We start from the raw sequence: 21,541 nt of genomic DNA, 5'->3' as shown, positions 1-21,541 counted from the left end.
TAAATACCCCTTTAAATCTGTGTTCATTGTGAAACATGTACGCGTGAGAATTTCCATGTGCATGTGGACATGCAGAAATATGTTTTCTAGCCAGCTATGCTCAGTCGAACACCTAGTATTTTTTGAACGTCACAAAACTAAAGTATGTACTTGAGAAACCTTGGAAGAAAAAAAATGGCTTCTAATGGTTCATTCATTAAAATGGAAGCATATGTAAACTTTCAGTTCCACTGGTAAAGTTCAAATTCATTTGAGTGAACTTTTGGCACAAGTCATTTGAACACAAGGGTACATTATAAACAGACTGCATACTTTATGCTAAAGTACAAAATCAGTGAAGAATTTGGCTCTTTTTCTACATGTACAGCGTTTGTTTAGTTTCTGGCTGACAGGAATAAGGATGGACAGAGGAACAGTACAGTACTTTTAATGGTTTGTATTGCTGAATCATAATAATGTGGCTGCGTCTTGTTAAACCACAATCTCTTCCATAGAAAAATGAACTGTTTGTTAAGAGAACTCGATGTCTGCCTAAACAGCATTTGGCTCCTTCTCTTCTTTAAATTATTATCTTTTTCATTATGAGAAGAGATTGTGTTTAGCGTCCCAGCTTTCTTTGACCCCTGAATAAAATGTGTCACATTTCCATCGTGGAGCCCAATGGAGCATGTTAAATCCCACACATGCTTTATTATACATTATTGGCTGTTTTATTCCCAAGAGAGCCAAAAGCTACTGCTATGCATTTACTGCCATCCCTCTGTAATACTTCAAAACGAAGTGAAAGACACATTTTGAAATTCTGGGGTCGTATGTGTGGGCGAAGAAACATGTCAGGCTGTCTAAATCTCTGTGCACAAGTTCATAATGCTGAAAGCTCTAGAAAGAGAGCCCCAGTTCGAGTTCACTGGTGTTTTGCTGTATTTCACAGGAACCTTGTTTCAACTGAACTATTTATTTCCCAGGGACTTTTAATCTTCTGAGGCTGCACCTGCCCCTCTGCACAAATAGTAACCCAGTTTGACAAACTTTTAACTGTCCTGTCTCAGTACTGCTTAGGAATGCTGGGAACTGTAGTTTTGTGAGACACTTAGCCTTCTCTCTGTCAGAGAGCTCTCTTGCCACAATAAACTACAATTCCCAGGATTCCCTAGCACTGATCCTGCGCAGTTAAAAGTAATGTCAAACTGGATTATTTCTGCAGTGCGGCTGCAGCCTAATAACTGAAATAGGGAGGAGGAGGGTAGGGTTTCATTGCCGCTTTGTTTCCCTCTGAGAGCCATTAAACACTAGCCAAGGCAACCAAGCCAGCTATGCAACCCACACTGCGCATGCGCTCTCGCTTAGGGGGAGCCATTTGCAATACTGGCACTCTTGCCCTCCACCGAGCGAGCATGCGCAATGCCCTTCATCAGGGCGTCAGTTTCTCTTTCGGCGCATGCTCACTTCATTTAAGCGCCCCCCCTCCTTGTTTCTCTGCCTCCGCCCTTGGCGGTGGTACAGTATTTGAAGCTTGAGCCGTGATTTCACACACAGACGTCCCCATCATAAGTCTCGCGAGAGCTCGGGAAGTCTCGCGCGGGTTCGAGGGCGAAATTTGAAATGGGGATCTAAGCGCGGAGGCTTCTGTGGAGGAGAAGGAGAAGCCGAGGAGGGTGAGTCGGCAGCCTTTCTCTCCCTCTCGGTCCCTCAGCATCAGAGGAGGCAGCCTCGCCCGAGCCCTTCGGCTTCTCTGGCTGCATCCACACTGGAGAGAGAACCCGGTTGGGCACCGCTTTAACTCTTTTTCTGGCTCAAGGCTAAGGAATTCTGGGAGCTAGCGTTTGTTGGGGGCCCAGAGCGCAGCACAGATCCCCCGTCGGGGCAGGGGCAATGGCATCCCCACGCCTTACATCACAGGACACCATTGTTGTCGTTGTCGTTGTTGTTATGTTCCTTAGGCTCTTCTCAGGAGGCCCTTTCAAACAGTATCATCATCATCACCATTATTGTGTTCCTTCTGCTCTTCTCAGGAGGCCCTTTCAAACACATTATTATTATTATTATTATTATTATTATTACTATGACTATGACTATGTGCCTTAGACTCTTCTCTGGAGGCCCTTTCAAACACTACATTACTACTACTACTACTACTACTATCATCATGTTCCTTAGGCTCTTTTCTGAAGGCCCTTTCAAACTGTTTATTATTATTAGGTTCTTTAGACTCTTATCTGGAAGCTCTTTCAAACAATTTTTATTATTATTATTATCATTAGCATTATCAAGTTCCTTCTGCTTTTCTCAGGAAGCCCTTTCAAACAGTATATTATTATTATTGTTATTGTTATTATGTTCATTAGGCTCTTCTCTAGAAGACCTTTCAAATAGGTTGTTATTATTATTATTATTATTATTATTATGTTCCTTAGGCTCTTCTATGGAGGCCCTTTCAAACAGCACACAATTGGTTCAGGGTTCCTGAATCAGGGTTCAGGAAAGGAAGAGTCAGCAGGGACCACATCTCAAATATACAGTGGACCCTTGTTATACGCTGGGGTTTGGTTCCAAGATCCCCCGTGGATAACAAAATCTGTGGATGCTCAGGTCCCATTAAATATAATGACATAGCAAAATGGGGTCCCTTATTTAAAAAAAATGGAAAATCAAGGCTTGATATTTGAAATTATACCTTTTTTTGGGAACATTTTCAGAATCCGTGTATAAAAAAGCCCTGCAGCCCTTTGCTATTCCCTTTCTCTGAGGCTGAGAGAGTGTGATTTGCTTCAGCTCACACAGTGGGTTTACATAGCCAAGCAGGAATTTGAACCCGGGTCTCCAGAGTCATAGTCTAATGCTCTCATACACTCTTAAGATTCTCAGTAAGGGAGCTCCTTTGGTGCCTCTGATCAAACTACAAACTGCAGGGTTCCAGCCTCAGGACTTAAAGCAGAAACATAGTGCTATAATGACTTAGTGTGAAAGGGCTGCAGGTCTCCTTGTGCCACTTTTCTCTTTTCCTGTCCTGTTGTTTCCTAGCCCAAGCAAGTTGAGGCTTGCTTCTCTCCAGTCTCTTTCATTCCCATATCTCCCTAATACTCCTTTCCTCAGAGTGCCTGTTGTTTCTGGTGAGGTAAGGGATACTCTTTTCACTTAAGCCATCTGGGGAGGGGGAGTTGGGAGGATAAATGGGGGATGGGGGTGGGTTAGGGATGGAGGGGTTCCTATTGTTTCCAGCAAGTGCAATATTGCTTGGCAAGGAAAATAGTGGCTTCAAGGATCTTGGGGGATCTACAGGGAGGAAGCAGGAATTACAGTGTGGAAGTGCTCATTTATCTTTTGCTACTTTTGAACACGTTCTGTTCTTCTCAGCCTGTCTAAACCTTTCTGCCAGCCTGGCTGTTACTGAGGTTATTGTGGGTGAAATTAGAGACTTCAGATTTTTCTTTCCCTTTTGCTTTCTGCTTTGTACTCATACTGTACTCTTCTTCAAGAACATCACCTGTTTACCTTTTCTGTTCTCTCCCCCCCCCACTGCCTTGTTTTGCCTTTCTTTGAAATGTCATGCTTTGTGTGTTGCAAAATTTATAGAGGTGCCCTCCTGTTTAGGTAGTGGTGCAGCTCCAAGGCAGAAAAATGAGGACATTGCCTACTCTATGAATACTGTCCCTCAAAAGAAATGTTCTTTCAGTCCCCCTTTTGTTTTGGCATTTCAGTAACTTAAAATTTATGTGGAGCATTTAGGCATCCAGATAAATGGAACAGGCAGAGTTAGCAAGGTAATGTAAATACAGTACATGAAATAGGTGGGAATGATTTTAAATCATTCACTGCCTGCAATGCTAGAAATTTGGGGAATGAAGGAAAATTTTATTTCAGGGGTGGAGTTCTTATTTCTGGTGGCGGTGGCTAAATGCCTGCACTGCAGCCACTTACTTAAAACCATAAGGTTGCGAGTTCAATACCAGCGAAAGGGCTCAAGCTTGACTCAGGCTTGCATCCTTCTGAGATCGCTAAAATGAGTACCCAGATTGTTGGGGGCAATTACTATACGGTTGTAAACCGCTTAGACACTGTTAGTTCAGTATGAAGCGGTATATAAATGAAGTTGTTTGGTTTTTGTTGTTTTATTTGGAGGCAATACTTTCACTTTTAGCCCCTGTAACTATAGTTGGCCCTCCATTTTCATGGGGGATTAGTTCCGGACCCCCCCCCCTCCCTAAAAACCCGGAAACTCATCAATATTCATGTCCCATAGGCTTGAATGGCAGTTTGTGCCTGTGGGCACAGACATGTACCTCATTATGTTCCCCCGCCATTTGCCACTCGCACATAAGCGAGGGCACGAATCCAAAGTCGCGCAGATAGAGGGGCAGCTGTATCACTGTGGTGGTTGCTGAAAACAACAGGACAGTTATTAATATGATCATCATATGGCCCATTGTGTTTAATAGGCAGTTTTCTCTGCATTCTCAACAAGGTTACAGTTCAGTGGTAGAGTCTGCATGGAAAAGCTCCCATGTTCAATTCCTGGCATCTCAAAGTAAGGCTAGGAGAAAATCTGCATACAATCCTTGGTAAGATGATCCTAGTGAGTGTTGCCCATAGTGGACTAATGATCTTACACACTATAAGGCAACTTCCATATCCTGTTGCTAATGGTTCTGCCCCTAGTGAAAAAGGAGTGTATTTTGCTCTTTATTAAGGGTAATTACTGTCATGTGTCTGGGTATCCTAATTTTGCTCTTCACTGACTACTGGCCCTGAAACAGAAGAATGAGTTTTAGAATTGTTTTCTATGGCGCGTTGCCTCCATTTCCACCGCCAGGAAGCAGCAGCCTCCAAACGGGGAGGCTTCCCGGCGGCAGAAAAAGAAGCCAGAAAAAGTGGCTTTATTTCGCGCCATGCTTGCGATGCACGAGTGCGCAAATGGCACACTTGTAACGTTGCAAGGCAAGGGCGACGTGCGGACGCTAAGCGTCCAGCATGTAAAAATGGCAGCACCCGTGTGTATAGGGCGCTGCCATTTTTACGCCCTCGTCACATGCTAGGGGTGAGGCCGGTATGGACGCTAGGTCCTCGGCCAACCCCTAGCACGTGACGGGGGTGTCGCAAAGGCCCGTGCGGAACGGGCCCATAAGTCATTTAACCCCCCTCCCCCATCCCAAGGATTTTATTGCAAAGAAAGGAACCATAACTGTTCCTGTCACTTTCTCATGAGGGTAAAAAGGTTGTCTTTGTATAAATTTCACTTAATGCCCTTACTAGCTTGAATAATTTAGGATTGTACTGACACTTGTAGTGCAAATTAATTAAAGACAAGGTGTACACTAGGAGTAGTATGAGAGATTCATTTAGAGATTGGAAACAGGTTCTGTAGAATTTCTGTTGTGTAGCAATATGAAGTTGCCTTGCACTGATGTCAGGCCATTAGTCTAGTTGACTCAGTTCTTGCTGCTTTGTTTGGCAGGGGCTGTTTGAGATCTCTGATAGTGATATTTCCTATCCTGTCACCTGAGATCTTTTTAAGAGTCCCACTTGACTCGTCCCTCTCTGGCGCTGAATTGCTCAATCCCCCTCACCCCCGCTTCTCAGTACCTTTCGGCCCCCGGAGTTTTGGGGTGTTGTGGGGGTTCGCTGAGCTTCTTCGCCCAAATATTGCCGTATTTGGGGGTTTTCCCCACTCCGCGTTGGTCTCAACAGGCAGGGAAGGCGCCAGTGAGGAGAACGTTTTTCAGAGCAGCCTGAAAATACGTCCGTTGAGCTGCTGTTCCCACCCGGAAGCACCTGAGATCTTTTTAAAACTGGAGATAAAAAGACTTATTTGGCATCTGGCACTTTAAAATATTTCCCTCATTGACTTTCTGGGAATGTTATTTGTATGTGATAGGGTGATGGTGATGGGTACAAATACTTGCCAAAATCCTCAAACCCATGGAAGTCTGCACTCACAAGCCTCAAAAGTTCTAGCAGTGAAGCGTGGCTCTCCTTCTGTTGGACTAGTCAAAGAAAAGAGTTTCTGTAGCTACCTCCTGTGTCTTTCTAAACCTCAGATGGTCCATAGTTTTCCCTTTATTTGGTGAGTGAATTTCATAGGTAAACTGTCCATGATCTCCATCACCACCCTTTCTCAAAAGCTGAAATGAAAGCTAGGAACAAGCTCTGAAATTGCACTACACATCCCAGACTCTCATGGCATCTCTGCAGTGGCACAAATGCAGGAATGATCCTGACTTTCTTTTCCCCAGACAATTTGTAACTAGCAGCTCGTTAGTGCACTACAGTCCTAAAAATATTCCCTTCCTGGGATTGGGGCAGATTTGAAGTTTCATTTTAAGGGTGTAAGTAAGATTCTCCCAAAATGAATCCCATTTTGGGAGAAAGGTGGAACATTACTCCTATAAATAATGTAAGTGCTGTACTTGTGGAGGAAGAGTGATGTCCTGGCAGTCACAGTTGTATGATTGGTGAGCAAAACCACTTTAAAATCTATGGACCTCTCAGCATACATTTTACAAGTCTTTTGTGTGTGTACTTTATATAAATAGGTTAGCGTACTGCCTTTTCTCTTAACAACCTCAAGGCAGCATACATGGACATCTTCCACCATCTTTATCAGCATAGTAACTTTGTGAGAGAGATTAGGCTGAGTGTGAGCTTCAAGGCCAAAAGGGAATTTGAATCCTAGTCTCACACGTTCTAGTCCAGCACTCAAAACAGCTTTGCTCCACTAGGTAGTCAGTGTACGTATGCCAGATTAGGTAGCTTGAAGGAGTTGTGGCAAATACACAGGATGCATTTGGCTCAAATCATAATTCAGGTGAGAGTGACTTCCAAATTATTTGGGGGAGGAATCTCGAGTTTTAATATCTGGTTTTAACTTCCTGAAACATGACTTGTAAACTAAGTGCAATTGTCATCCAGTATGTTATGAATTGCAATGTAAAATATTTGTTATACTGAAGCATTGCTGTGGTTCTCTCTGCTCTCTTTATGTATGCTTCTAAATGATAGATAAATGGGTTATTTGAAAGGACACAGGATGGTGTAATGGCCTGAGTGTTGAACTGCAGCTTTGGTGACCAGAGTTCGAAACTCTGCATGGGTGTCCCTATTGGATGAGGGAGGGGGCTACCCTCTGGATCTTGCGGCTCTGCTGGTCAGGTGGGAAAGTGAATCAACTCCCTGGCTAGCAGCTCCACAAGGTCCAGAGAAAGCTGCTGGAGAGGGGGTGGGTATTAAAAAATGATCCACACTAGGTGTCAGATATACTAGGTATGCCATTGAAACACCGCTCAGCCACTGAAACCCACTGTGTGATCTAGATGGTACTTGAGAAACTCAGATACTTGAAGATACTTATTTAACAATACTACAAAAACTTCTTTAAACCATAAAGTACATGTTTTTACTACAATAATACAATTTTAGGCATCCAGTAGAATAATGAAACCATATAAACCACCTAGGAAAAAATATTGCAGAGTAACCATAATGGGTGGTATCTCATCTCTAAAGCTTAACAAATCATCAAGGGTACAATCGGAAATAAGTAAGATAATGTCCACAATACAAATACAAGTCCATTTAAAGAAGAAATAAAGTTCATGTAGTTTATGATGTAAGTTTTATAAAACCTGAGGTCTGAAGATCCTATGGCTTGAAAAAATCTTGGAAATAACTTTTTAGAACATAAGGTTTATATGGCTTCAAGGAACTTGAAGAGACAGTTATTTCCGGAACCTTTTGCAACCATTTCAAGAGGTTTTTATCAGTCCATGCCTTTGAACTTCTTTTAGATTGCTCATATCAATCCTGAAATATTTTAATACCTCTATGAAATAATTCATATATTACAAAATTTTCTAGTAATTATCCAAGAAAAATATGTTGGAAAGGACTTGAAGGCACAGAAAAATACAACAGATTATTTGAAGGAAAAGATACTGCAAGGAAACAAAACTTGAAGTGTGTCAGGCAGGAGGAAAATAGTGGCATGAGTTTTCTGTTTGACTGTTGAAGCAATAAATAATGGGGTGACAAGTTAGTATATTTTTCCCAGTTGAGAAAGTCTATTTAGAAACATGTTCAAATTAACAATTGATAAACCTGTATCAGTTTTGTCACACCCTTGAAATAATTCACCTAAAGTGTTGCAATAACAATGAGAGACAGAGAAACTCTACTCTGTGATGTAATGAGAGTGGCAACAGGTTCTGGCAGCACATGGCTATAATGATAGCTTCTGTAATGTAGACATTGTAGTCCTAATTAAATGATGTGTCAGCTGTAGGGCATTATGGATAGTCAGAAGTCTCTTGTGGTGACTGAACTGGCCTGCTGCCAATTGATCTTGGAGATCAGGGGACAAGCTGGCTTGAAGAGTCAAAGAAGGGGCAGCGTCAGGGAGGAGCCAGGCCATGTGGGAGCCTAATCTCCCACCTCAGTGACAAAACCACTGTGCAACTCCAGCTGGTCCAGGGTAGTTCCAAGTAATTCCAGCAATCCTAGCCTGGGATGGGTTTGATTTCAACACAACTTAATCTCCGTAGTGTAGGCTTGGCTAGCCCTCAGACGTCTTGATAAGGTAAAGCTATATTTACTAAGAAGAAGCTCCATTTGGTTCACATTTATTTTACTGTATTTCTAAGTAAAGATGTTTGTGATTGCATATCAATACATGTACATGGAAGAAACTTGATTGATCTAGTTTTAGCCTTATACTTCCAATAGCTTTGCAGTGTACAAATATATCAAAACATCTATTTTGTACATTTTTCTATGTCATCTTCATAATAAATGATAGAATACTTTGACATATCTCTTTAATGGTCCCTGTTAGGGCCCCTTGTAATGAGCTTTTGGGGCAACTAGTGTATACAGTAACTACTCTTCAAAATGCTATGAAGCGATTGGATTTTTGTGTGCTGATTTTACCTAATAGAATTGATCTACAGTGTTGGGCCCAGACATTATTTAAAGCTAGGTAAACAATGCTTGGGCAAACCTTGCTTACTGAATGTCTTGGTATGTTCTGGATGAGAAAGAGTGGATGAGAGTTATGTTGGTCTTGGTTACAGAGAGCCACTGTTCTTTGACAGCCTCTTAGGCTTTGGCAGCCATGGAAATAGTGAGCAGCTGCTTCAAGTAGATTGAAAAGGATTTGCATTTCAATTATCTCACCATGTGATTTTTACCTATTCTGGGAGGCAACAGTGAGGGTGATGGAACAAGCTGAAGATCTTTGAATAAGTAAACAGATTTATTGTACTAATTAAAAGTTATTGCTAGATTTATGTTTGCAGTATCATAAAATGGAATACACTTGAAGGTAAGTCATTAGTTTTTCCTCTACAAGAAATGCTGGGATTGCAGACACCAGAGTTCATTAGCATTTAAAATTTGTCTTCTTTCAGACTTGCTGTTAGTGTTTAGCTGATGTCTAATACAGGAGTTTTGTGTTCTAAACCCAGTTTCAAAAAATTTCCAGTTTAAGCTTTCAGTTTATATTGTTTATATTACATTGAGTTCTTAAAATGGCTGTGAAGATCTTTTCTACTGATGCTAATTCCTTTTCTTAGCACTAAAGATTCTCAAAAGAGAGGAAAGTACTTCAACATGCAAAGCACTGCTGATGGTCAGAAATGGAGATTATGATGTAGATTACTGTAGAGACTGAATCTAACCAGCCTAATCAATTAGAAGAGGATAAACCTACTGAAATTCACTGCCAATATGTAAGTAATAGTATTTATCAGCCAACTTTCTTTACTACTCAGTGAACCTTACATTCAGTGTGAAGATGGGGAATTACAGTCTGAACATACATATACCAGTTTTGGCCAATTTATGAATCAGAACTGCATTGTATTTGGGAGATGCTACAGTCTGAAATACATAGTTTGGATAGGTAGAGGAAGGATATAAAGATTTTCTTGTAAAGATTTCTTGCATACAGTCTTTCACATGTCAGTGCAACAGTGGGCTGTACAAGTTATTCTGTAGTTTTCCAGATTGTGAATCTTCCTCTTGGGAGGTTATTGGTTTGGAGTTACACAAATTCTACATCTACCAGCTGAAGTTGTTTTCATCATGCTTTGTGGAGTTGTTCTGGAAACATCCTTTATTTAAAGTGCCACAAATTAATTTTTAGAGCCCATTTGTATTGTCTACTATTCTGTGAATATTATAAAACTTGATTTGCAAGAATCTTCTAACTCTTAAGTTAGCTAAACTCTGATACATATACAGTGGGACCTCAGCATCTGTGGAATTGCCATCAGTGGATTTGAGCATCCATGGATGGCAAGCCTGCATTGTTCCTGATGGTGGCACAGCCATACAGCTGCACTGCCATTGGGGACAATTGGATCTAAGTCTCCCCCTTCTTCATAACCTTCTTACTCCTTTCCTTCCTTTCGTCCTTCCTTCCTCTCTCTCTCCTCCCCCTCTGAGGCTTTTGCCCCAGCTTGGCTTCCGAGGCAGAAGCTGGGGCCTCGTCGGCCAGAGGGAGCCACAGCCAGCGCTAGGACTTGGGTCATGGAGCCTGGAGGTGGGAGGCTCCAAGACTGAAGCCCCAGCTCCAGCTACCTCCGGCTCATGGGGCTCCAGTCTCTGCCCCTAAAGCCAAGTTGGGGCAGAAGACTTGGAGGGGGAGGGAAGGGGGAGAGAGGAAGGAAGGCTGGAAGGAAACAAAGGAGGTAAAGAGATAAGAAAGAGGTAGGGAGAGGAAGGGGAGAGAAAAGGATGGAAAGAAAGGAGGGAAGGAAGGAAGAGGGAGGGAGGGAGGGAGGGAGGTAGGTGGGATTTCAGTCCTGTTATCTATAATGGTGGTGTGGCCATGCCACCATTGGGAAAAATAAGACTTGAGCATCCGTAGATTTTGGTATCCACAGGGGATCCGGAACAGATCTCCCACAGATATTGAGCACCCACTAGTATTTTAACAGATTATAATTAACACTGAACAATAAAATATTCCATACTTTTTAATTTATTTAGTTATTTATTATGTTTATTTATATCCCGCCCTTCTCCCAAGGCTGGGACTCAGGGCGGCTTACAGCATTAAGAAAACACCATTCAGTTAAAAACATACAAAAATAGAATAATTGAATGCTAAAATCAAGTTTAAAAAGATTAAAATGCTTAACATACATTAAAACAATATATCAACACCCCATCACACACCTTAAAAACTTTCTGTTTTAAAAGCCTGTCTAAACAAATCTTAGCCTGCTGGCGGAAGGATAACAAGCAAGGGGCCATCCTGACCTCTCTGGGCAGGGAGAGGCAGCCAACTGAAAAGGCCCTCTCTTGTGTCCCCACCAACCGTGCTTGTGATGGTGGTGGGATAGGGAGAAGGGCCTCTCCTGAGGATCTCAGAGCCCGGGTCGGCTCATATAGGGAGATACAGTCTGCCAAATAGCCTGGAACTGAGCCGTATGGGGCTTTATAGGTCATCACCAGCACTTTGAATTGCCTAGAAACAGACTGGCAGCTGTTTCAAAAGGGGCGTTGTGTGATTTCTATAATCTGCCCCTGTTAGCAGCCTGGCTGCAGCTCTTTAGACCAGCTAAAGTTTCTGAACACTCTTCAAACTCTGGACAACATCTCCCAGCTGCTTCGTGTATATGTTAAACAGTATAGGGGACTACACAGAACCCCGAGGGACCCCACAGATCTATGGCCAGGGGGTTGAGCAAGAGTCCCCCAGAACCACCTTCTGGGTTTGCCCCTTCAGGATGGAATGGAGCCACTGTAGAACAGTGCCTCCAAGTTCTATCCCAGAGAGGCAGTCCAGAAGGATACCATGGTCGATGGTATTGAAAGCTGTTGAGAGGTCCAGGAGAACCTACAGGGACACACTCCCCCTGTCCAGTTCCTTGCGTAGGTCATCCACCAAGGTGACCATGGTTGTCTCTGTTCCCATAGCCAGACCTGAAACCAGATTGAAATGAATCTAGATAATCTGTTTCATCCAGAAACCCCTGGAGTTGGGAAACCATCACACTTTCTAAAACCTTGCCCAAAAATGGTAGATTGGACACTGGCTGATAATTACTTATTATTGTGGGATCCAAGGATAGCTTTTTTTAACAAAGGCCTCACAATTGCCTCCTTCAGGCAAGATGAAATTCTGCCTTGTTGTAGGGAGGCATTGACTACCTTCTTTATCCACTCTGGCCTGTTTAATAAGCCAAGAAGGAAAAGGGTCCAAGACACGTGTGGTGGCTTTTACCTCTCCAAGGATCTTGTCCACATCATCAGGCTGCATGAGTTGAAAAGTATCCATTAACACTGGACTGACAGGAGCCATGGTTACAGCCATTGTATTAACTGTAGCTTCCAAGTTGGAGTGGATCTGAGTGACTTTGGCTCCATACAGACAGGCCAAAATAAAGCTGCTCCGGGACACTTTGTAGGTATGCTGTTTCAATGATGCTTGAGTACTAAGAGTCCGGAAGCTGCGCTAAAGCTGCGTTCTAGTCCTTAGGACTGGATCGTGGCTTTGGCGCAGCTATTGGACTCTTAGTATGCATGCATCATTGAAACAGCATACCTCCAAAGTGACCCGAAGCAGCTCAGATCCACTCCAACTTGGATGCAAAATGCTGTGCAAATTCTTCACAGCAGGCCTCTGAGTGGTCTGCATTTTCCACTTGAAGGTGAGTGTGTAAAAGACCCCTGACCACTGTGAACAGCTCTGCTGGACGGCTCCATGCAGATGCAATGCTGGCAGCAAAAAATAATTTCTTTTCTGCCCACACTGTCACGGAGTAAGCCTTCAAATAGGCTCTAGCCTATTCGTGTTCGGTCAGATTCACTCTGAGTCTTCTGCCAACGTTGCTCTAGTCTCTGTCTCAGTCGCTTCATCACCATCAACTATCTGGAGAACCAGGGTACTGGTTTGGCTCCGCTCTGTAATCGGAGCGATTGTGTTCATTTCCCATTCTAAAGTTTGGCCAGAGCTTCAACAGAATCACCTGCCAAGGTGACAGAAAATTCCCAAGAGCCTCCAGGAATCCATCCAGATCCATCAGCCTCCTGGGGCAGACCATCCTAATGGCTTCCCTACCCCTGCAGAGATTCTGAGTCCCAGTGAGTCTAAACCTGACCAGATAATGATCTGTCCATGCCAATGGAACTGTGGAATCATCATCATCCACAAGATCATCATCACCACACCCAGCACAGAACAGAAGGTCCACTTTTTTGCTGCTCCAAATCCACTTCAGCACCTGGTTTTTCTGGAAGCTTCAGACCACTGCCAAGAATAGTGCTATCCTGTACAAATGCCCCCAAACCTCATCTTTCAAAAGTCAAATGAAAGCTGGCATTTAAAAAAAGGATATGACTGTGTAGCGTTCCTATCTCAGTTGTTGGAGAGGAACAGGTTCATATCCCCATATGAACCTGTCAGAGCTTTAAGATCGTCAGGGAAAAGCTTTCTCAATCTTGCCACCATCACAGGCTACCTTGGTAAGGGCCCTCTCAGTAGTTGCTCCCACTTTTTGGAACTCCCTCCTGTGAGAGGCTAATCTAGCCTTTGGAACTCCCTCCTGTGAGAGGCTAATCTAGCCTTTTTACTCTCCTTACACTAACAGGTAAAACGTTTTCTTTTCTAGCAGGATTTTAATATGTAATTGCACCCAGAGAGGCTCCTTAATAGGGTGTTTGCTTCTGTATGATTTTAGTGGTTTTATATGTTTTAGTACGTTTTTAATGATTATGTATTTTTAACTTGTTATATTGGCAAGTGATGTTTTTAATTCTGTTTTTAACGTTGTACTGTTTTTAAGTGTCTTTTATGAGCCGTGTGGGATCCAATTTAGGAGAAAGGTGGCATATTACTTAAATAAATGGGGGAAGATCTTGGCAGGGTCTCTAGGATTCTGTGTTCAATTTCCAAAGAGCCCTGGAAGACTAGGGAATATCATAGGGCAGCAGTTTTGCCAGGCCCTCCAGAACTCCGTGATCAATGACTGTAGCTGTTCAGTTGCTGCTGCTGAGGTGGAAATCTAGTAGGAAATCTTTGCTAATTGAAAAGTGATTTTGAAAATGATTTCACTATTGAGAAGCAATTCCACACAGACACAGACACACACACACAAGAAATAGCAAAGGGGAAAACTTTCTCATAGGTAAGAATTAATAGATTTTTAAGAAGGAAATCTAATTGACAGTAAAGTTTGGGGCCTGATAATTTTATTGATGTATTATTAATATTGTCTAATCAGAGTATAAAAATCTGTACTTCAAATAAATTCACACCCAATTAAATTGTGTTTGATAATCATTATTAATATTTTAAAACAAAAGTGAGACACTTGAGCAAATGACAAGTGCCTACTTTGCTCTATCTAGTCAGTAGAGGTTTAAACATGTTACATCTTAAGCATTTAATTTTTTAATGTACATGTCATTTACATAGCTTTCAACTGTTAAAGAAAATGGAGACTGATGCAGATACAATTTCACGCCTTCGGTGTCAGCTCAGAGAAGCTGAGGAAGAAAGAAGAAAAGCAGCACAATATGGCTTAAAGTTGGTGGAGAATGAGAACTTGTTGCAGAATCGGCTAGATGAACTGCAAAACGAAATAGTTGCCCTAACAGAGGTGAACTATTATCTAGATGTTTTTACCTAGATTCATTCCCTTCTGCTTTCTGATATAAAATATAGATACCATAGCATTTTCCATTTAAGAAGTGTAATAAGTAAGAAATTTCAGGTTGAGGGGCCTTGAGGCCAAATTGCTAATGCACATTGCTTAAGTTATTTCCTAACTTCCTAACATTTTCCTCATCAGGAAAATGTTTTGCATAACTTAAGGCTGAATTTTCTTAGTGACTGCTGCCATCTTGTGGTAAGTATATCATATATTCCTTGAGATCAATGAAATTTCTCTTCTTCTCCAATAGACTTGGCTGAAGAGCGAGGTATAAATAAATTATTATTGTTATTATTATTCCCACAGGATGGCTATCATGAATTATATGCGCTGTATTTATACTTAGGTGAAATCATTCTTTGTGGTGAACTTTGTTATTCTAGTTAACATTCCTAGCGGCTTCCAAATTAGCACCTGTATTTAAACAATAAATATATTTCCATGTGCGTAGTATGTGTGGATCACAGCCCTTCCCTTATGCTATTCTCCTTGGCCATCATATGTCAGCCACTTCCTTTTTGGGTGGGGAGGGTGAAGAATAGAAAAGGAGCTCAGTAGAACAAAATGTGCATCCTTGCCAAGGCCTTTTGGATATGCTTCAAGACTACATGCTTAGTGGGTTATCTCCTGAAAATAATGTTCTGTCCTGTATTGCAACTCAGTGAAATTTCTTTTCCAGAATTTTGAGCAAGAAAAGTACACTCTTCAGAGAGAAGTAGAACTGAAGAATAGAATGTTGGGAAGTCTCAATCTTGAATATGAGAGTCTTAAACAGCAGCAAAATGTGCAACTAGATATACAGCGTGAACAACTGGAAAGGGTGCATGGACAAGAAGTAAATGAACTTAAGAATAAGGTTTGTGATATATACATTGCAACTTAATGCTTGACCCTGAAGACATATTAGACATAGGCCTCAAACAGACGAGCCCAAAGAAGTGGTTTCATGTTGCTTTGGGGGCATGACAGTTAGATGACATACACTCCTGAAATGGCTAGAAACCATGAAGCCAGACTAAAAAGAAGCTGAGTTCTTTCACTCTTTCCTGGAAGATGCACACCTTCGACCCTGCATATAAACTCCCCGATGCCAGAGCGGTTCTAAAGGTGCCATCTATCCTAACCCCGTGCATATAAACACACTGATTCAGGCGCACATTTTAAAAGGACAGAGTGCCGTACCCAAGCAGTGGGGGTGGCAGTGGAAAGACGTGAAAGTGTGACACCTGTAATGGACATCAATAAAACTTACACAAACCACACAGTCCAAGAGGAGGCATGGAGTGAAGGGGGTGGATGATTTTACCTTGCTAGCATCTTCATGGGCACAGCTCTGCTCTGATGACCTGTCCTGTTGGAGGGCTGCACATGCAATTGTGTGGAGCTTAAAAGGGATGGCCGTCCAATGGTGGTTTGTTCCTGTGATGATGCACAGGGGTGGTGGTGGTGGGGGAAGTACCCAGTGTTTTGATGTCAGGCTGTGCAGTCATGCCATGCACATTCTGGCTGCCTTGGGAGCGGATTGTGTGGTCAGTGGGGGCTTGCCCCACTCTTGGAAAAAAACAGCTTTGGTCTGCTCTTTCATGCCCATTTGCTTGACCCCATAGCCCACCTTTTGTCAAAACTGTTCTGAATTTTGAGCAGCTTATTTACTGCAGTGCTGGATAACTGACAATTAGGTGCCTAATAATTTTGATTACATAGGTGCTTTATAGATGGGCCCTATTGGGCGACGTCGTTAAGCGTGAGGGGCAGTGCTTCCTGATGCACCTATACAGATGGGCACCGCCATTTTGACGTGACAGACGCTTAGCATCCGCATGTTGTGGTGCAGTTGTGACGCCGCAAGGGCGCCATTGGTGCCTTGCGGCATCATAACTGCACCACGAGAAGAACCCGCTTTTTGCGGGTTCTTTTTGCTGCGCAGGGGAGCCGAGTGGTTTGTCCGCTGCGGCTCCCTCGTGCAGCAAACAAGGGCGGCGGCAGACCGCCCTTTTGGGTGGTCTGTAAAACACCATAGTGTACAATAGACTGACAGTGTAAGTGAAAATTTGTTTCATTTTGTAGGATTCTGAGCAGTATATTTTCCTCAAATAGTGCATACTGCCTGTGCTGTATACTCTTACAAATATGAGTTTAGATATGATTGAGTTGCAAGACAATTGAAGAATGATTGTCTGTCTTCAGTTGACATGTATTGGTCGATATATACCTTGGTGGAAAATAGCTAGGAAATAGTATGTAGAAGTTTTCCTGGTTAAGGTTTTCCTTATTACTACTACTACTAATATTTATTTTTAGACTGTCTTTCATTTGGATTGAGGCGGTTTCCAAAAAATGACAAAATTACAATTACATAGTACAAAATCATAAAAATTTACAATCCACAACCTGTTCCCACATAAATCACATTCAAATACACATTCTAAAAAAATCAAGTTAAAAAAAACAGTTAAATTTAAATTATAAGGATTAAAAAGACAGGCAGATGATAGGGTAGCTACTTGTTTTTCCTGCTTCAGAGCAGGAAAAATAGGCAGGTGGATGCTTTGAGCACTGCTTTTTGAAGGTACATAGAATGTGACATCAAACAATGCAGCTTTGCTCTTGGCTTTTTCCCTTAGGGCATGTTGAAGATGGTTCTGGTATGTACACATTTTGCCTTGGCCAACCTAATGTCATTGACTGCTGGACCTGATCCTATTCCCCACCACCACTCCCTTCTCCTTTTGTGTCGTGTCTTTTAGATTGTAAGCCTGAGGGCAGGGAACCGTCTGACTAAAAAATTTATGTACAGCGCTGTGTAAATTTACAGCGCTTTATAAATAAAGAATAATAATAATAATAATAATAATAATAATTGATCTTACTTTTGTGTTTTTCTGTGAAACAAATAATAGCTTGCATTTAAATAAAGAATATGTATTTACTTTGGAAAATGTTTGATTTCTAAGATGGAAAAACTGAAATCAGAACTAGATGAAACCCTGCTTAGTGAGAAACAGCTGAAACATAAAGTAGATCATCTGAAGGAAGTCGCTGCTTCTAAATCAGAAGAACTACGCATGATGTCAGAACGTGTACATGAAACCATGTCTTCAGAAGTGCTCAACCTTCAGCTTGAGGTGCTGGCACTTGAGCAGGCAAAGGTATGCAGTCTGAATAAAGCATTTGATTCCCTCTCCCCACCCTAATTCAGTATGTTATCTGCTTATGGATAAACTGTAAGTGATAGCTGGGGTAGCCAATTTTACCACTACAGAATCTTGGGTTAGACCTATAGATGACAATGCTTTATCTTTGTTGGAAGCAGTTTGGGCTGATACTCATCAACTCCATCTAACCTTGTACAGAGGAGTGAAATGACATATTAATATACTAGAAAATACAGCTTAAGTCACTCATGTGGTACTTTGTTTTGTGGTAGGTGGGGCTTGAAGACAAGTTGCATGATCAACAGTATTGCAAAGAACAGCTGGAACTTGGAAACAGCAATCTTACTAATCGAGTAGCACGTCTTGAAGAAGAGAAAGAAGAGAGAGAAAAAGATCTTGTCTCATATTGTAATGCATTAGAGGTAATCCATTGTGCTTACTGCTGATAATAATGGGTGAATTTTTTAAATACAAAAATTTTGGTGTTTACACTCTAGCAAAGGATTTTGGCAATATTTTGTTAGATAACTTTTGTTACCTTTTGTAATTATGCAAACAAAGCTGAATTTTTTCACGTTTTCTCTGGGTCATACAGTGGGACTGTTTCAACTGCTGAGTGGGCTATTGTAATTTGGAGTACAACTGTGAAGAGTCTGGGTGGTTTGCTGTAATGAGTTTGCAGGATATGTTACTGGAAAAGATAATCTGTATGGGTTCCCTGAATTTAAGAACAAGCTCCTTGGGTGTGTCTTTGGCTTCTTGCTTAGTCTAATAGTGGGATGTTTCACCTTCACTCTAGAGACAGGACAGCTGACTAAGAACAGGGTAGTTGAAGATGTGAAGCTGATCAATTGTCACCTTAACCCTTGACCTGCTGTGACTGATTCAGACATCAGTGTTGCAAAAAGAAAGTGTGTTTGGAAAGGGGGAAGGTTGTGGTTTGTACTACTGAGACATGGTGTAGTTGTAATAGATATGTTACACTAATAAATGTAGTTAGAGCTCAGAACCTTAAATAAAATCTGTGAAGCAGCACAGCAATTTTGCACTAGTTCATGTACATAGTTGTATGTAACCTTTCTTCTTTCAAATTTTAGAAAGCTCGTGAGATGAACAGAGACCTTCAGGTGCAACTTGACCATGCATTGCAACAGGCCTTGAATCCTTCCAGTAAAGGCAATTCTTTGTTTGCTGAGGTACTAATTGTATTGTGGTTATCAAAGTAGATATACAAATGAATTCTAGCTACCAGAAGTGTTTCCATTGTAAGGACATCTTACATTAGGTATTTCAGGACTTAAATCAGTTTTAATGATTATTTCATATTAACAAAGATTTAACTTATCACTGTTTACTGTATATACGCATGTATAAGTCTAGAAATTTTAGTCAAAAATTGACCCCAAAAAACTGGATCGACTTATCCACGGGTCAATGTAAGTACTGTACTTTACCTCTTATATATATTAAAAAGGAGTCATCCCTTTTCTCTGAATAAAAGGCAAGAGGTCAGTCCATCCTGGGAGCACCAAAAAGAAGAATGGATCCCCTCTACTCATCCATCCAGCCTTTAGGATGAGCACAAACAGTCATGCCTGCCAGAATTTTCTAAGTTCTTTGGCATCATTTTCCTTTGCATCATCCTTTACATCCTTAGTTACATGCCCCTACGTTTTACCTTTGACTTATCCATGGGTCATATCAAAATCCATAATTTTGACCCCAAAACCTGCCCTCGACTTATACATGAGGGCGACTTATAGTTGAGTATATATGGTACTTTCAGCCAATATTTTAAACAACTGTGTGAACACTCTGAGCTCAACAGTGCTTTATTCCTACTTAAGATGTCCAGGAACCACCACAGCATTGCAGAAAATTCACAGCCTGTTGTTAAAGCAGGGTGGGCAGTGTGCAGCCTTCTAGATGTTGTTGGACTACAACTTCAGCAGCCTTAGCTAACATAGTCAAAGGAAATGAATTATGGACATGCAGTCTAGCAATATCAAGAGGGCTGCAGGATGTCCACTCCTTTCTTAAGATGTTTCCAGATGAACTGCTTGTTAGAGCTGAAATGACTTTAAGGTACCCACAAACTGGACAGAAATGGGGCCCTTCCTTACACTGATTGTTATTAGTTCAAACAGCTTAGCAGTTCATCTAGCACCACGGTGCCAGTGCCCACCTAACTTCACACCCCAATGAAAAAATACCTTTTCTTTGAGGAATCCCCTGCCCAGTTCACAATGTCTGATTTACAGTAGTTACTTTCTGAAATGAGAACACTCTCAAGCTCTGCCTAGGAATATAATGGGCCTAAACAAAAATGCCAGTGTATCACTTGTTGAATACTAAGTAAACAGTTAGATAAACTCTGTGGGATTTGAAGCAGTGCCATGAACAGATGCCATTGTTGAAGGCTGATTCAGTGTAAACTGTACCAACAAATACAGGAGCTTAACTAATGTGTGCATGTGTGCTTTAGTTTCCTTGAAACAAACAAACAAAAAACACATTTCTGTATCTCTGGTGTTAACATATAATCACCACATTACGTAAGTGTAGAAATAGTTCTGATAGTGTATGCCATATAGTTATATTAGCAGCAAATCACCTAACATTATTTGCCTCATGGCACAGAAGCTCCCATTGACATGGTGGTTAACAGGGCATACAGTGGTGCCCCGGGATACGAAATGATCGCGTTACGAAATTTCCGGGGTACGAAAAAGTTAGATTGGAAAAAACTGTTCCGGGTTACGATATTTTTTTCGGGTTACGAAATTTATTTCGGTGCGAAATTCAAACGCAAAGCGCGGCTAGCGGCTTTCCAGCGCTAACGGAAAGCCTTTTCGGGTTGCGAAATTATCGGGTTACGAACGGAACGGCGGAACGAATTAATTTCGTAACCCGAGGGAGCACTGTATATCGGATGCCACAGTTATACAAGATGTTTTGCATGGCAAATATTGTTTTGCACTCGACTTTTTATTTTCTAGGAAATTATGTGTTAATTTCAACATGAATTAAAGCTCAAGAGGTATATGAACTAACTTGAAGCATTCTTTTGTATGTGTGATAGGTGGAAGACCGTAGAGCAGACATGGAACGTCAGCTGATCAGCCTGAAAGTCAAATATCATTTGTTACAAAAACAGTATGCGTTTACTAGAGAGCAGCTGCAGAGACTAAAGGTATAATCAATTAACACTTTTTTGCATTAGATAACAAGTGATTATAGATTAGAAATTACTATAAAGACTGATGTCCAGGGCTTTCACATTGTCACATACCGGTTCACTTTCCTTTATTATTTATTTATAAATACAAACCACTCAAAAACATTAGTTTAAAACAATTAAAAACACATCGAAACTTACCCTTTGCACTATCCCAAACAGTTAAGATACCAACAGTCTTGTCAAGAAAATCTATAAAATTCCAAATTTAAAATGCTGGAGATGTGGGAAAGGTGAGGGCACGCTATAACATATGTGGTGGTCTTGCAAGAAGGTTAAGAAATTTTGGTCTAAAATACACATAGCAATTCAAGAAGTGTTTGTTACTAAATTTAATATGACACCAGAATTTTACCTGTTAAATATTTTGTTAGACATGGACAAAAATGTGGAGATTTTTTTTGGAGAGTATTGCTATATTTAGTTACAGCAGCAAGACTTATGATAGCAAGAAATTGGAAGAACAATAAAGTATTATCAGTTGAAGAATGGAT

At 41.4% G+C, this 21,541-nt stretch overlaps 1 protein-coding gene across 6 annotated transcripts in view; it reads left to right on the top strand.

Annotated features, from left to right (window-relative positions):
* Positions 1-1,486: 1,486 nt before the first annotated feature.
* Positions 1,487-21,541, top strand: part of SPDL1 (spindle apparatus coiled-coil protein 1) — a 37,710-nt gene continuing 17,655 nt past the window's right edge. For 2 of the 6 annotated variants that reach the window (XM_042454784.1, XM_042454780.1), the window contains exons 1-8: positions 1,487-1,655; positions 9,564-9,719; positions 14,417-14,600; positions 15,334-15,510; positions 17,609-17,803; positions 18,082-18,231; positions 18,907-19,005; positions 20,892-21,002. In XM_042454784.1, the coding sequence (XP_042310718.1) occupies positions 14,436-14,600; positions 15,334-15,510; positions 17,609-17,803; positions 18,082-18,231; positions 18,907-19,005; positions 20,892-21,002 (897 nt within the window). In that variant the 5' untranslated portion in view covers positions 1,487-1,655; positions 9,564-9,719; positions 14,417-14,435. The other 4 variants (XM_042454786.1, XM_042454783.1, XM_042454782.1 and 1 more) reach the window with 4 other exon arrangements.

Source organism: Sceloporus undulatus, chromosome 2, assembly GCF_019175285.1.
Source record: "Sceloporus undulatus isolate JIND9_A2432 ecotype Alabama chromosome 2, SceUnd_v1.1, whole genome shotgun sequence".
NCBI lineage: Eukaryota > Metazoa > Chordata > Lepidosauria > Squamata > Phrynosomatidae > Sceloporus > Sceloporus undulatus.
Note: the sequence above shows the minus strand (reverse complement) of the source record. Positions and strands in the feature narration are given on the sequence as shown.